Source organism: Salmo salar, chromosome 06 (genome assembly GCF_965601325.2).
Source record: "Salmo salar chromosome 06, fSalSal1, whole genome shotgun sequence".
Taxonomy (NCBI): Eukaryota; Metazoa; Chordata; class Actinopteri; order Salmoniformes; family Salmonidae; genus Salmo; species Salmo salar.
This window is the reverse complement of record NC_138296.1, coordinates 77,515,906-77,530,889: the sequence shown is the minus strand read 5'-3', so window position 1 is coordinate 77,530,889 and position 14,984 is coordinate 77,515,906. Positions and strand designations below refer to the sequence as shown.

The following is a 14,984-nucleotide window of genomic DNA, read 5'->3' as shown; positions in this document are numbered from 1 at the left end:
CCTAAAATAGTATTTTTCCTTGTTTTGCTATTCTTATTAGGACTTCTGGTCCCCACAAGGATAGTAAAACTAAAAACCATACACAAACACAGTCTTAAAAGGCAAAATGTAATAATGGGACAATACGATTTTTACGGATGTGGCACATTCTCTCTTTCTCCCTCTTTTTCTGTCTCCGCTTCAGTCTTCCCCTCACTCCCTCTCTCGTTCTTTCTTCCTTTCTTTCTCATTTCCCGCAGGCCTGTTATTAGATCTCCCAGCAGTTTGTTGATTTGATCAGTGTGTGCTATAAAGTTGCTGCACCAGGGACCAGACTATAGTAGACATGACCACTCTCTCCTCCTCCTCTCTCTCACTCTCTCTCCTCCTCTTCCTCCTCCTCCTCTCTCTCTCTCTCTCGCTCTCCCTCTCCTCCACCTCCTGCTGTCTCTCTCTGTGTAGTAATGAAGTAATTTCTTAAGGGAGACCAGAGTCCACTTCACGGTTCTATAGCTTTGTACTCTGGACCCTAAGGTGTATGATAGCCCACCTTCTAGTTAAGCCTTTGCGTAAGACTCTCCCAAGCCTTTGTGTGATGTGTCTGGGTGCTTGTGTGCATGTGTGTGTGTGTTCCTGCTCCAGGTGTGTATCTCTCATTCTTCATTCTGTCGTATTAGCAGATTGAATGGGAGCCATATTTCTGAGATAGACAGGGGACTGGGCCCAACCCAGGCAAACACACCGTCATGAGCTAACCCTGCCTTGTTTGTTTGGATGGATGAGGAGACCAGACCAGGGCTGACTCCAGCCAATCACAACACACAGCCAGACCAGGGCTGACTCCAGCCAATCACAACACACGGCCAGACCTGGGCTGACTCCAGCCAATCATAGTCCACGGCCAGACCAGGGCTGATTCCAGACAATCACAGCCCACAGCCAGACCAGGGCTGATTCCAGCCAATCACAGCCCACAACCAGACCAGGGCTGACTCCAGCCAATCACAGCCTACTGCCTTCTGTTGACCAACCACACCTTCCCATGCACCTCTGGGAGAAGACAGCCAATTACATGCATGGGTGTTTGATGCACACACGTTAATGCTGTCTCTTATTGGTTGACAGTAACATGCACACAGCGACACAGCTGTCGGTATTGGCCCTTTCCAGGTCTTACCTCTGGGGGAAGGCAACCAATGACATGGTACGTACATGGCCTTCGGTAGACAGTAACACACACTCACAGTGACAGCTGTCGGTATCGGCTGTGCCATGTCAGGGAGAATAGGACATTGTGTCAGGATGATTATTGGATCTTCTCTGTGTGGAGTTGAGTCAGTGTGTGGAGAGGAGAGTATGTGAGCGTGCTTTGTGATTTTCAGAATTGGACAGAATGTTCAGTTATGGCTGTGGGATTGCCACTCAAACATTAATGAAAGGATAGACAACTGACGAATAGGTTTCATTAAAGAACTAGACAATAGATTCAGGTGTGTGTGTGTGCGTGTGTGTGAGCCAGACGGCTAACTAGAGTCAAATGAGGTGCCACAGCCCGCCTCAGAGGGAGATGGGTAACCATAGCGACAGTTATTTTAGTTTGGCAAGGCACTGTAGTGCGCACACACGCCATCCTGAGAACACACTGAGGACAATTTCTTCACAGCTCTACGTGCGTGTCTGTGTGCGTTGCCTAAAAATCACATTATTATATTCTAAGCCTTGAACATTTAGCCTACACATACAGGTATTTAGGAAAGTCTAATAATTTGACTTAAATTCTAATCCTCCTAACCAAACTGTCAATATCTTCATTGTGTGTGTTTTTTCTTCCATCACGTTCAGTGTAACCCTATGGCAGCTCTTCTGTTTTACATTCTGCTGTATAGTTGACTGGGGGCAACGGCAGACCATTTATTCACAAGCACAGAAACTCCATAGTTTAGTGAATTGAGAACAAAAAAATGCAGACTTTAAAAGACAACTAACCTTGATTCAAATAACTTTTTTGTCTTTATATTGCAAAATGCCTGCATGTGTGTGAATGTGCCTTTCCTCCTCCTTCCCTTTCTCAACCCCCCCGTCTGCCTACCTCTCTCTACCACTCTCTATCTCTCCTGTTTTCTCTCTCATTTTTTCTTCTCGCTCTCCTTCTGTCTCTGTCTCTGTCTCTCTCTCTCTCTCTCTCTCTCTCTCTCTCTCTCTCTCTCTCTCTCTCTCTCTCTCTCTCTCTCTCTGTCTGTCTGTCTCTCTCTCTCTCTGTCTGTCTCTCTCTCTCTCTCTCTGTCTTCCTCTGTCTCTCTCTCTGTCTTCCTCTGTCTCTCTCTCTCTCTCTCTCTCTCTCTCTCTCTCTCTGTCTCTGTCTCTGTCTCTGTCTCTGTCTCTCTCTCTCTCTCTCTCTCTCTGAGTCAGACTACAACCATCTGCCGCCCGGTGATAATGGGTTGCTATGGAAGAGTGAATCGGCAAACCAGAGACAAACTTAAAAAGGGAGAAAATGGGAAAACGCTTCTCTTCCTACCGGTCTGTCTGCCCACCACATTCTGTCATCTTAATAAACTGTGTGTGTATGTGTTTAACTATACTTGTGGGAGACAACTTTTTGTAAACCAACAAAAAGTTGACCAACTGGGGACATTTTCTTGGTCCCCACAAGGTCAAATGCTATTTCTACAGGGTTTGGGTTAATGTTAGAATGAGTATTAGGTTTAGGGTTAGGAGTTAGGTTTAAGGTTAAGTTTTGGGTTTAGGGTTAGGGAAAATAGGATTTTGAATGCGACCGAATTATGTGTACCCACAAGGTGAGTTGTACAAGAGTGTGTGTGTGCGTGTGTGCGTGCGTGTCGCTAAACATATTTCACATCCTTATCAGTTTGTTTGCTGTCTAATATTTGTTTTGAGCGGGCAGCAAACTATGAGTAGCATTTATTTTGTTACTTGTATAACTTTATAAGCTGGGATGTCTATCCAGCAAATACTTTAGGTCCGAGACTGCATAAAATGTTTGCAATACGCTCGTTAGCATTTAGTTAGCATTCTCTATGGGATTTTACATGTAGTTGTCATTGCTAACCTTTGGATTACAAAGGCTCAATGGGGTTTGGAAATAGCACCCCTTGTGTTCAGTGCCAGTATTACCGAATATCCCGGTATGGCACAAGGTCTGTATGAAGGTATGACAATCTGGATACCACCCAAGTCTAACACACACACGTTGTCAGCTGTCCAAAGTGAAATCTACAATAGGTTAGCTTCCTGACTTCTTCCCTCCATCCCTCTCTGAACTTTACCTCCATCCCATTATCCTTCCTGACCCCAAACCCTTTTAATCAACTCTCCCATCGTGCAATCTTCTACCGCGTTCAGGGGCAGACTTATTGATTTGGAGGCCCTGGGCAGAGGCCAGACTGTGGAAAGACTTGAAGATTGCTGTCCACCACTGCTCCCCATCGAACTTAACAGAGCTTGACAAAATCTGCCAGGAAGAAAGGGAAAAAAAATCCCCAAATCCAGATGGGCAAAGCTGATACAGACATACCCAAGTCAACTCAAAGCTGTAATCGCAGCCAAAGGTGCTTTTACAAAGTATTGACTCAGGGCTGTGAATAATTATGTAAATTTGATATTTCTGTATTTCATTTTCAACACATTTGCAAAAATGTGTAAAAACATGTTTTCACTTTGTCATTATGGGGTATTGTGTGTAGATGGTTGAGAAAACAAATCTATTTAATCCATTTTGAATTCAGGCTGGAACACAACAACATTTGGAATAAGTCCAGGGGTATGAATACTTTCTGAAGGCACTGTACATGTCCTCTGCGATGATGGCAGTATTATCAGCAGCACCTGTCTTTTTACTAAAGAAATGCGTTAACTTTTTCTCTCTTGAAATTAAATCTTTCTTTCTTTTATTTTCTGTGCCCCGCTCATTGCTGCAGCTTAATTTCAATGAAAGTCACATTTGCAATCATATCGCATGAAACAATTCACGGGATGATGTGAGGCCTGAGGCAATTGACTCTTCTGCATAATGGTAAGTCCGCCACAGGCCCCGTTGACACTCCTGCTCTCCTTATTCCACTAGACTCCAAACCTGCCTGCCGCCACCACCACACAACACACACAATCGAAACATCTGGTTCAATATTAATTCATGTGCAGCTTTACATATCTGATCGATTCCATCTCCCACAAATGTCCTCCCTGCTTAAAGAAGGGTTTATCACCCACTGCTCTTCACTAGAGGTGTGTGTCTGTATGTCTGTGTGTGTGTGTGTGGAGATGCTAGATGCTACCAAAGCACTACTGATAGTATTGATGCGTCAGTAGTACATGCACGTTAACAGCAGACAACTTCAATAAAGACTCAAACACTTGATCTGTGCATAGTCAAAGAAATCTGACAGGCCCGGTATGAGTCAGATAGAAGGCGTTGAGATGTCAGATTGTTATCAGTTGTCTGCTAGTCTAACACAAGAAGAAGAACAAGTCAAAAGAAGAATGAGGGACTATGGATTAACAGGTATGGTCAGAATGATGAACTCTGAGCCTGTCCAGTTCAGACAGAGGAAAGTGAGATAGTTTAGAATGATATGAATAAGGAGAGTGTAATGGCTTAGGAGCAGGACAGACTCAGAGGTCAACAATTGACAATTTCTCATAGAGCGAGCGAGAGAGAGAACGATCTATTACTGTCATTGTGCGCTTTTGTCATCAGCATCATCATCACATCGACACATATCAATCATAAGTATTCATACCCGTGACTCAATACTTTGAAGAAGCACCTTTGGCAGCTTTGAGTTGTCTTGGGTATGTCTGTATCAGCTTTGCACATCTGGATTTGGGGATTTTCTCCCATTCTTCCTGGCAGATTTTCTCAAGCTCTGTTAAATTCGATGGGGAGCAGCGGTGGACAGCAATCTTCATGTCTTTCCACAGACTGGCCTCTGCCTGGCCTCTGCCTGGGGCCTCCAAATCAATAAGTCTGCCCCTGAAGGCGGTAGAAGATTGCATGATGGGAGAGTTGATGAAATGGTTTGGGGTCAGGAAGGATAATGGGATGGAGGTAAAGTTCAGAGAGGGAAGCTAGCCTATTGTAGATTTCACTGTGGACAGCTGACAACGTGTGTGTGTGTTAGACTTGGGCGGTATCCAGATTATCATACCTTCATACAGACCTTGTGCCATACCAGGATATTCAGTAATACTGGCACAGAACACAAGGGGCGCTATTTTCAAACCCCATTGAGCCTTTGTAATCCAATGGTTAACAATGACAACTATATGTAAAATCCCATAGAGAATGCTAACGAGCACATTGCGAACATTTTATGCAGTCTCTGACCTAAAGTATTTGCTGGACAGTCATCCCAGCTCATAAAGTTATACAAGTAACAAAATAAATGCCACTCATAGTTTGCTGCATGTGCAAACAAATATTAGACAGCAAGACTCTTGATCCAGGAGGGGATTCTGTGCTGTTACCAAGCAAAGCTTGATTTTGGAAGAAACTCACCACTTAGCTAGATGGCTAACTAGCTACTAAATTAGCAAACCAAATGCATAACTGCAGAGTATTTAGCATATTTAAGACAGTTAACTTAATAGATATCTAGCTGGCAAACATTTAGTTGTGAATTCCATACTGTAACTAGATCACCTGGCGTGCTGCACAACAGTGAGTGACTCACACAACTCCGGTCTCTCCTCATTGTGTGCTTGTAAACAAACACCATGTGACTGGGGGCTACCAGTTAGCTTCATAATAAAAATGTGAAAGGCGAAATGAAGAACGTGATCATCTTTATCTCCTAAGGGATTGCACAAGTTAACTGCGGGTATTTTCTTAAAAAGGAGCTACAAATATTCAAATATACAAAAAAACTTCAAATAAATAGTTTCAACGGTATTGGAAAAACATCTCATGGCTATTTCCAAATATCCCGGTGTACGGTATACCACCCTAGCCTAGTATGTGTGTGCATCGTGTGGTGTGTATGTGTGTGTCAAGGAAGGCTGGTGACCAGGTCTTTTCTATTAACTCAGAAGGCAGGCTGGGCTGAGGTGAGCCGGAGAATCAGAGTGTACTCTAGCCTCTCTGACCTTTTCTGTGGGGGCTGATGCTGATGCTGGTGTGTATGTGTGTGTGTTGCTGTAGGGTCTGATGGTGGTTGACCCATGGTTTCCATCAGGCTTTTGCTGTTCTGATAACGTCTCTCACTGTGGTAGAAAGAAAAAAGAAGATCCTATTGGATTTATGATGAATGTTCCCAGCAGATTGAGGTGGCTCTACGTTTGGATGATGGTGGCTCTACGTTTGGATGATGGTGGCTCTACGTTTGGATGATGGTGGCTCTACGTTTGGATGATGGTGGCTCTACGTTTGGATGATGGTGGCTCTACGTTTGGATGATGGTGGCTCTACGTTTGGATGATGATGGCTCTATGTTTGGATGATGGTGGCTCTACGTTTGGATTCCCCAAAGGGGAATGTTTTTATTCTACTCTACCATTTGTAAAGAAAATTATGCTTCATGATTAATAACAGCTAGACTCTGATTATGTGGCTACACCATTTTAATAAGCGCCCATTTTCAAAACCATACCAACTTTTAATTGCCTTTGATTGCACATTGCAAGGTATAATTGAGTATTTGAGTGAATAAGTCTGTGCATTAAGAGTAAGGGCCATTTAGAAAGTGACTAGGATGTGGATTTTGATCCCTGCCTTTGAGGCTATAATCAGCATCAGTCACCAGTTAGTACACTCTCCTTAACTCCTTACCCCATTTACAATGATTCACCTTGCTCTTAGGCCCTGTCACATAAGAGTAGACGTGTGTGAGTGTACCCGCGTGTGTGAGTGTGTGCATGTATGTGTGTGTGTATGTACAAGTCTGTGTCTGTGTGCACATGTGCTACAGAACGACTGATCTGGGTTTTTTTTTTAGGGCCGCTACTGATTCAATGTAATTACATTTGAACATTTTGATGACAACATTTCCCAGAGACAACCATGCAGGCATTAATGAATAATAAATAAAAAAATACAAACAATATATTTCACTGTTTACCAATCTAACTACTGCAACATAATGGTAATAATTGTATTTTAATGTTAAATATCTTGATAAACTGGATAAATCAAGAGGGCATAGGCCTAATCACAATACAGGTGAATGCATATTCTATAATAGTGTGTGATTTCAGTGGAGTCTTTAGTGCTACAGATGACAAACAATATGTTGCCCATACATTTGGGATTGTATTAGCCTACGGATCAACAGCATTTGCATAGAAGCAGCCTTTTCGCTTCTTTCATAAAAAGGTGCGATGTCTCTTTAAAACGTCAAGACTGGCGCAGCCACAGACGTCACTCAAGACAGACATGCAACAGTTTGTCGAAATAGAAAGAACAGTCATTTAACCTAGTGAACGTTTTTGGAGACACCCAGCTTGCTTTATATATTGTAACAAATCAACTTTTAGAGTAGTGAACTGACGTTAGCTTCAGCTGTAAACTAGTTTGCAAAGTTAGCTTTCTGTGATTGAATGTAAGCCTATTTTGCTAGCTACTTAGCTAGCTAGCTAGCTAGCTACTGGTATCTTTTGTTTTGTGAAGTGCTATAGACTGTAGCTATATGAATATTGTTTTGCCGATCAGTAAATGGATTATATGCAGCATGAATGGGTAGCTAACAAGATGCAGTCCAGTCAGAGGTTAATCCAGTCGCCGGATTGCGACAGTTTGATACAAGAGGCAAGTGCGTTCGCGCTACATAGCTAGCTAGCTAACTTGGACATGGCTGCCCGTACCATGTTCTCCAGTGTGTGCGTGTATAGATGGGTTAGTGAATCATACAGGACAAGACATCGCTCAAGGCTGTGATTTAGAACAGAGAAGGAGTTAGTCTCGACCACGCTACGAGAAGCTTTGACTATTTGACATGTGCCAAGTACTTGTCTTCAGATATTAAAATAGTAAATTATGTGATCGTCTGTTTGCAAAGCTTGCTGACAAACAAGACAACATTTTCTTAACCAAAACTATGTTAAGCTGTTCCATAAATGTTTCGGTGTAACAGCCCAAGAACAGCTCCATCATCTCTATCTCCATCTCTGTATCTCTTGTCAATCAGGCCTGATATTTGTTTGCATCCTTCTCTAAGCTGTGTTGTTTATCAACTGTCAGTTAAAGGCTGATAAACGGCCTTCTTAATCTCTCTCTCGCTATTATCCGGGTGTCAGAGATGGTTTGGTCCTACTGTTTCGTAATGTGTTTTTCTCTCCTCTCTCCCAGGTGTCAGGTGGGTCTCCAGGGGAGAGGGAGAGCCAGGCTCCAGGTCTGCTGTTAGCGCCAGGGGTTAAGTGGGGACAGACGCCCATCAACCAGCTCACACCCTGGGAGACTGAAGAACCCCCTGCCAAACAGCAGCACAGAGATAGTGAACCCACAGGTACTGACACGCATGCATACGCAACACATGAATACGCAATGTGCGCACACACCCTCCTATACGGTACTAATCATGGCAATCATAGTCTGTATTGTAATATTTTCCAATTTAAACAAATAATCTATTTGAAATAACTTTCCATAGTATAAATAAGTATGAGAATAAAACAGACATGAATGCCAGTAATGGGTTACGTTTAGGAGCTGTGGAAGTTTAACTCCTATAGTAATGGGTTACGTTTAGGAAATGTGGAAGTTTAACTCTTCCACAGTAGTATTGAAGTGATCCCAAAATGGCTGTGCCCTGCAGTGGTCAATTTCCCTCTTATGTTGCTCTGCTGGCCTCTGCCTCCCGCTCATGGAGAACAGGTATAATTTAAGAATAATACACAATGGTACAGCCACTGCACTCGCTCCTCTGGAGCCTCTCGTAACACAGACACACTGAGGCAAACTACACTATGAAAATAATATACTATGAATACAGTATCGAACAACGTATTCAAGAAACACAATGAATATTGTATAGTTCCATAGCAAATATCCAGTTTCCACATTCCTAATACTGTAGCGAGAAAAATAATGAATACTGTATATTCAAGCAATACTCATTATATACAGTACAACACTGTATACATCAACATAATGTAGCAAGCTATGCAACATGTGGTGCAGGGTTCCCCAACTGCTGGCCCACGGGTGGTTTTTTATTTGCTCCCACACGTTTCCTGAGCAAAACAAAATCAATTTTTTTATTGTTGGACATAAGACTGTAAAAACACTAGGAGATCAGTTTTGAATGATTTACATTTTGGAAATCTCTTCCCAAATATTCCCACGCATAATGGAGAGACGTGATCATATACAAATGGAAGCAAGTTTTAAAAAACATTTTTTTGTCAAGTATTATGTCTGTTTGGGCATCTTGTGGTCAATTTGACTTCTACAGATTATTTTGAATTATGTTCTGGCCCTCCAGCCATCCGCTCAAGAAAAAATTGTCCCGCAGCTGAATTTAGTTGATGATTCCTGATGTAAATCAAATCAAATCAAATTTATTTATATCAGCTGATGTACGAAGGGCTATATCTCAAAGTGCTGTACAGAAACCCAGCCTAAAACCCCAAACAGCAAGCAATGCATGTGAAAGAAGCACGGTGGCTAGGAAAAACTCCCTAGGAAAAACTCCCTAGAAAGGCCAAAACCTAGGAAGAAACCTAGAGAGGAACCAGGCTATGAGGGGTGGCCAGTCCTCTTCTGGCTGTGCCGGGTGGATATTATAACAGAACATGGTCATGATGTTAAAATGTTCATAAATGACCAGCATGGTCAAATAATAATAATCATAGTAGTTGTCGAGGGTGCAACAAGCACGTCCGGTGAACAGGTCAGGGTTCCATAGCCGCAGGCAGAACAGTTGAAACTGGAGCAGCAGCACGGCCAGGTGGACTGGGGACAGCAAGGAGTCATCATGCCAGGTAGTCCTGAGTCATCATGCCAGGTAGTCCTGAGGCATGTTCCTAGGGCTCAGGTCCTCCGAGAGAAAGAGAGAATTAGAGAGAGCATATTTAAATTCACACAGGACACCGGATAAGACAAGAGAAATACTCCAGATGTAACAGACTGACCCTAGCCCCCCGACACATAAACTACTGCAGCATAAATACTGGAGGCTGAGACTGGAGGGATCAGAAGACACTGTGGCCCCGTGTAGCTTGTGTTATTACAGCAACACCATGAATACTGTATACTACTTGAGTAGTGTCTGACGTACTGTGACTACATGGAACTCTAAATTGACTAATTATCTGCTAACCATAATTCAATCTCAGTAAAGATTTAATTAGATCAGTTGATTAATAATTAACCTGTCACAGCTAAGACAATGATTACATAAACACACAGAAGTAATACATTTAATGGAAAATAAGTTTTTTATTGCCAGTGCAGCCTTTGCCACTACTAAATGTAATTCTCAAAAACACCACTAATACTTTTCCAGTGAAAATAAGTTCTCTCTGCTCTTCTAATTAAATTTTATTTGTCACATGCGCCGAATACAACAGGTGTACACTTAACCGTGAAATGCTCGCTTACGAGCCCTTCCCAGCGATGCAGAGTTAAAAAGTAACACAAGGAATAAAATACATTAGAATGGAGCTAAACTTGTCCCGTTTTCAGGACCCTGTCTTTCAAAGATAATTTGTAAAAATCCAAATAACTTCACAGATCTTCATTGTAAAGGGTTTAAACACTTTCCCATGCTTCTTCAATGAACCATGAACAATTAATGAACATGCACCTGTGGAATGGTCGTTAATACACTACCAGCTTACCGACGGTAGGCAATTAAGGTCACAGTTATGAACACTTAGGACACTAAAGAGGCCTTTCTACTGACTCTGAAAAACACCAAAAGAAAGATGCTCAGGGTCCCTGCTCATCTGCGTGAACATGCCTTAGGCATGCTGCAAGGAGGCATGAGGACTGCAGATGTGGCCAGGGCAATAAATTGCAATGTCCGTATTGTGAGACGCCTAAGACAGTGCTACAGGGAGACAGGACGGACAGCTGATCGTCCTCGCAGTGGCAGACCACGTGTAACACCTGCACAGGATCGGTACATCTGAACATCACACCTGCAGGACAGGTACAGGATGGCAACAACAACTGCCTGAGTTACACCAGGAATGCACAATCGCTCCATCAGTGCTCAGACTGTCAGCAATAGGCTGAGAGAGGCTGGACTGAGGGCTTGTAGGCCTGTTGTAAAGCAGGTCCTCACCAGACATCACCGGCAACAACGTCCCCTAGGGGCACAAACCCACCGTCGCTGGACCAGACAGGACTAGCAAAAAGTGCTCTTCACTGACGAGTCGCGGTTTTGTCTCACAAGGGGTGATGGTCGGATTTGCGTTTATCGTCGAAGAAATTAGCGTTACACTGGGACCTGAGGGCTAGGGCCATTTCCCCCCCCCCCCCCCCCCAGAAATGTCCGGGAACTTGCAGGTGCCTTGGTGGAAGAGTAGGGTAACATCTCACAGCAAGAACTGGCAAATCTGGTGCAGTCCATGAGGAGGAGATGCACTGCAGTACTTAATGCAGTTGGTGGCCACACCAGATACTGACTGTTTCCAGCTACACTTTTCAGTTTGTATCAATTGTTGAATCTTATGTTCATACAAATATTTACACATGTTACATATGCTGAAAATAAACGCAGTTGACAGTGAAAGGATGTTTCTTTTTTTGCTGAATTTATATACAGTGCATTCGGTAAGTGTTCAGACCCCTTCACTTTTTCCACATTTTGTTACGTTACAGCCTTATTCTAAAATTGATTCAATAGTTTTTTTCCTCCTCGAACAATCTAAACACAAAGTGGTTTGTAGACATTTTTGCTAATTTATAAAAATAAAAAAAATTCAATATCATATTTACATACACTACCGTTCAAAGTTTGTGGTCACTTAGAAATGTCCTTGTTTTTGAAAGAAAAGCAATTTTTTAAAATTCATTAAAATAACATCAAATTGATCAGAAATACAGTGTTGACATTCTTAATGTTGTAAATGACTATTATAGCTGTAAACAGCTGATTTTTAATGGAATATCCACATTGCTGTACAGAGGCCCATTATCAACAGCCATCACTCCTGTGTTCCAATGGCAAGTTATGTTAACTAATCCAAGTTTATGATTTTACTTTGTTGAAGCACCTTTTGGCAGTGATTACAGCCTCGAGTCTTCTTGGGTATGATGCTACAAGCTTGGCACACCTGTATTTGGTGAGTTTCTCCCATTCTTCGCTGCAGATCCTCTCAAGCCCTGTCAGGTTGGATGCACAATTATTTTAAGGTCTCTCCAGAGATGTTCGATCGGGTTCAAGTCCGGGCTCTGGCTGGGCCACTCAAGGACATTCAGAGACTTGTCCCAAAGCTGTTCCTGTGTAGTCTTGGCTGTGTGCTTAGGGATGTTGTCCTGTTGGAAAGTGAACCTTTGTCCCAGTCTGAGGTCCTGAGTGTTCTGGAGCAGATTTTTTATCAAGGATCTCTCTGTACTTTGCTCCGTTCATCTTTCCCTCGATCCTGACTAGTCTCCCAGTCCCTGCTGCTGAAAAACATTCCCACAGCATGATGCTGCCACCACCATGCTTCACCGTAGGGATGGTATTGGCCAGGTGATGAGCGGTGCCTGGTTTCCCCAGACATGACGCTCAGCATTTTAGGCAAAAGCGTTCTCTTGGTTTCATCAGACCAGAGAATCTTGTTTCTCATGGTCTGAGTCTTTAGGTTCCTTTTGCCAAACTCCAAGCGGGCTGTCATGTGCCTTTTTACCGACGAGTTGCTTCTGTCTGGCCACTACCATAAATGCCTGATTGGTGGAGAGATGGTTGTCCTTCTGTAAGGTTCTCCCGTCTCCACAGAGGAACTCTAGAGTTCTGTCAGTGACCATGGGTTCTTGGTCACCTCCCTGACCAAGGCCCTTTTTTACCGATTGCTCAGTTTGGCTTGGTTTTTGCTCTGACATGCACTGTCAACTGTAGGACCTTATATAGACAGGTGGGTGCCTTTCCATATCATGTTAAGTCAATTTAATTTACTGCAGGTAAAACATCTCAAGGATGATCAATGGAAACAGGATGCACCTGAGTTCAATTTCGAGTCTCATTGCAAAGGGTTTGAATACTTAAGGTATTTCTGTTATTTTTAATAAATGTGCCAAAATGTATGGGGTATTGTGTGTAGTTTGAGGGGGAAAAAAATATTTTATCAATTTTAGAATAAGGCTGTAATGTAGCAAAAGGTGGAGAAAGTGAAGGGGTCTGAATACTTTCTGAATGCACTGTACAGGGAGTACCAGATCGATGTGCAAGGGTATGATGTATTTGAGGTAGATATGTACATGAAGGCATGGTAAAGTGACTAGGCGTCTGGATGGATAATTAATAAGAGTTAAATAAAGAACTGAATAGCAGCACCACTTGTTTGTTTGAGAGTCTGCCACTACAAAATGAATTTGACCAAAGCTTTGGCACCACTATAAGGCTAGTTTATCCAACTCATCGGTGAGGACACTGGCGGTGTAGAGTCAGAGCAGTGCTCTCTGTCCCCTTGTGTGTTCCCTAGGGACACACACACACAGGACCCTGCTGTGTGGAGTATAGAGGTGGCTGAATGGTCTATGGAGCCCTGTGGTATTAGTATTGTATTCAGATGACGGAGGCTTTGCACCCAGCCACAAGCACGGAGTGACACACACAAGCTCCTACCACGGAGTGAGATGTCACCCATACAGAATGCTGCTGCATATGACAATCAGTCAGGGCTTGACATTAACTTTTAGTAGTATTGATTTTATTGTCCGAAAGCTCAATGCTCTAACACCACGGACCAAGAAAGTGACTGAAAATTGTGTTGTCTGATGCAAGGTACCGCATCACAAAATAACCTTCATTTTTATCATTGGTTTTGACAATGGAAGACTGCTGCTCTCTAATCCCATGTATTATATCTTGAGCAAGGCACTTAACTCCCCCACAAAGTCAAATATTGCACTGATAGGCTACTGTAAAAAACACTTGTGGTCCGTCAACCCTACATCTGGAAAGCTACTGGATGTGCAGGCTTTTTCTCCAATCCTGCTCAAACACACCAGAGTCAGCTTTTATTTTTATTTATAAATAAATTACAATGGGGTGTGTTCGAGAAGGGCTGGAGGAAAAGCCTGCACACCCAGTAGCTCTCCTGGACTCTCCAGGACGAGTGTTGGCCACCCTGCAACATTACAATTACAACCAAATACTTTGTCTTTCTAAAATAATTCCCTCATTCAATGAACTAGGGATCATATGGCTAAGGTGGGTGAGGTAGCTAACTAAGATGTTTATCTATTTGTAAGGTTAAAATATTCCGTGTTCAGGGGTGATCTTGACAGAATAGGAGTTACTTGTCAAAGAATACATTTTAACTTAATTTTTAACTGTCAGAGTTACATGGCCACTATTTAATAGAGGAGAATCCTAGCCAATTTTGAGCGCTTGAGACTGTTTTACAACCGGAGTATGCAGCATTGGTTTCATCAACTGAGTCTCTGTATCAACTTGTGTGTCGGCCAATTGCGGTTATACACTAGTGCTGGTGGAAAGTTATTTTAGGACATCGGACATGACAATGACATTCATTCATGCTAAATAGACTGAACAAAAATATAAAAACATACAAAAATGTCTAAGATTTTACTGCTTTACATTTAAGGAAATCAGTCAATTTAAATAAATTCATTATGGCCTATCTGGATTTCACATGACTGGGAATACAGATATGCAAAAAAAGTAGGGGCGTGGATCAGAACCAGTTGTGACCACCATTTGCCTCATGCAGCGCGACACATCTCCTTCGCATAGAGTTGATCAGGCTGTTGACTGTGGAATGTTGTCCCACTCCCCTTCAATGGTTGTGCGAAGTTTCTGGATATTGGTGGGAACTGGAACACGCTGTTGATCCAGAGCATCCCAAATATGCTCAATGGGTGATATGGCTGAGTA

At 42.7% G+C, this 14,984-nt stretch overlaps 1 protein-coding gene across 2 annotated transcripts in view; it reads left to right on the top strand.

Moving 5' to 3' along the window:
* LOC106608047 (kelch-like protein 29) overlaps positions 1-14,984 on the top strand; it is a 418,259-nt gene that overhangs the window by 248,759 nt on the left and 154,516 nt on the right. Inside the window, exons 1-2 of one of the 2 annotated variants that reach the window (XM_082976981.1) lie at positions 7,340-7,741; positions 8,282-8,438. In XM_082976981.1, coding sequence (XP_082833107.1) covers positions 7,649-7,741; positions 8,282-8,438 — 250 coding nt within the window. In that variant the 5' untranslated portion in view covers positions 7,340-7,648. Of the gene's footprint in view, positions 1-7,339; positions 7,742-8,281; positions 8,439-14,984 lie in introns of those variants that run through there. The other variant, XM_082976980.1, reaches the window with a different exon arrangement.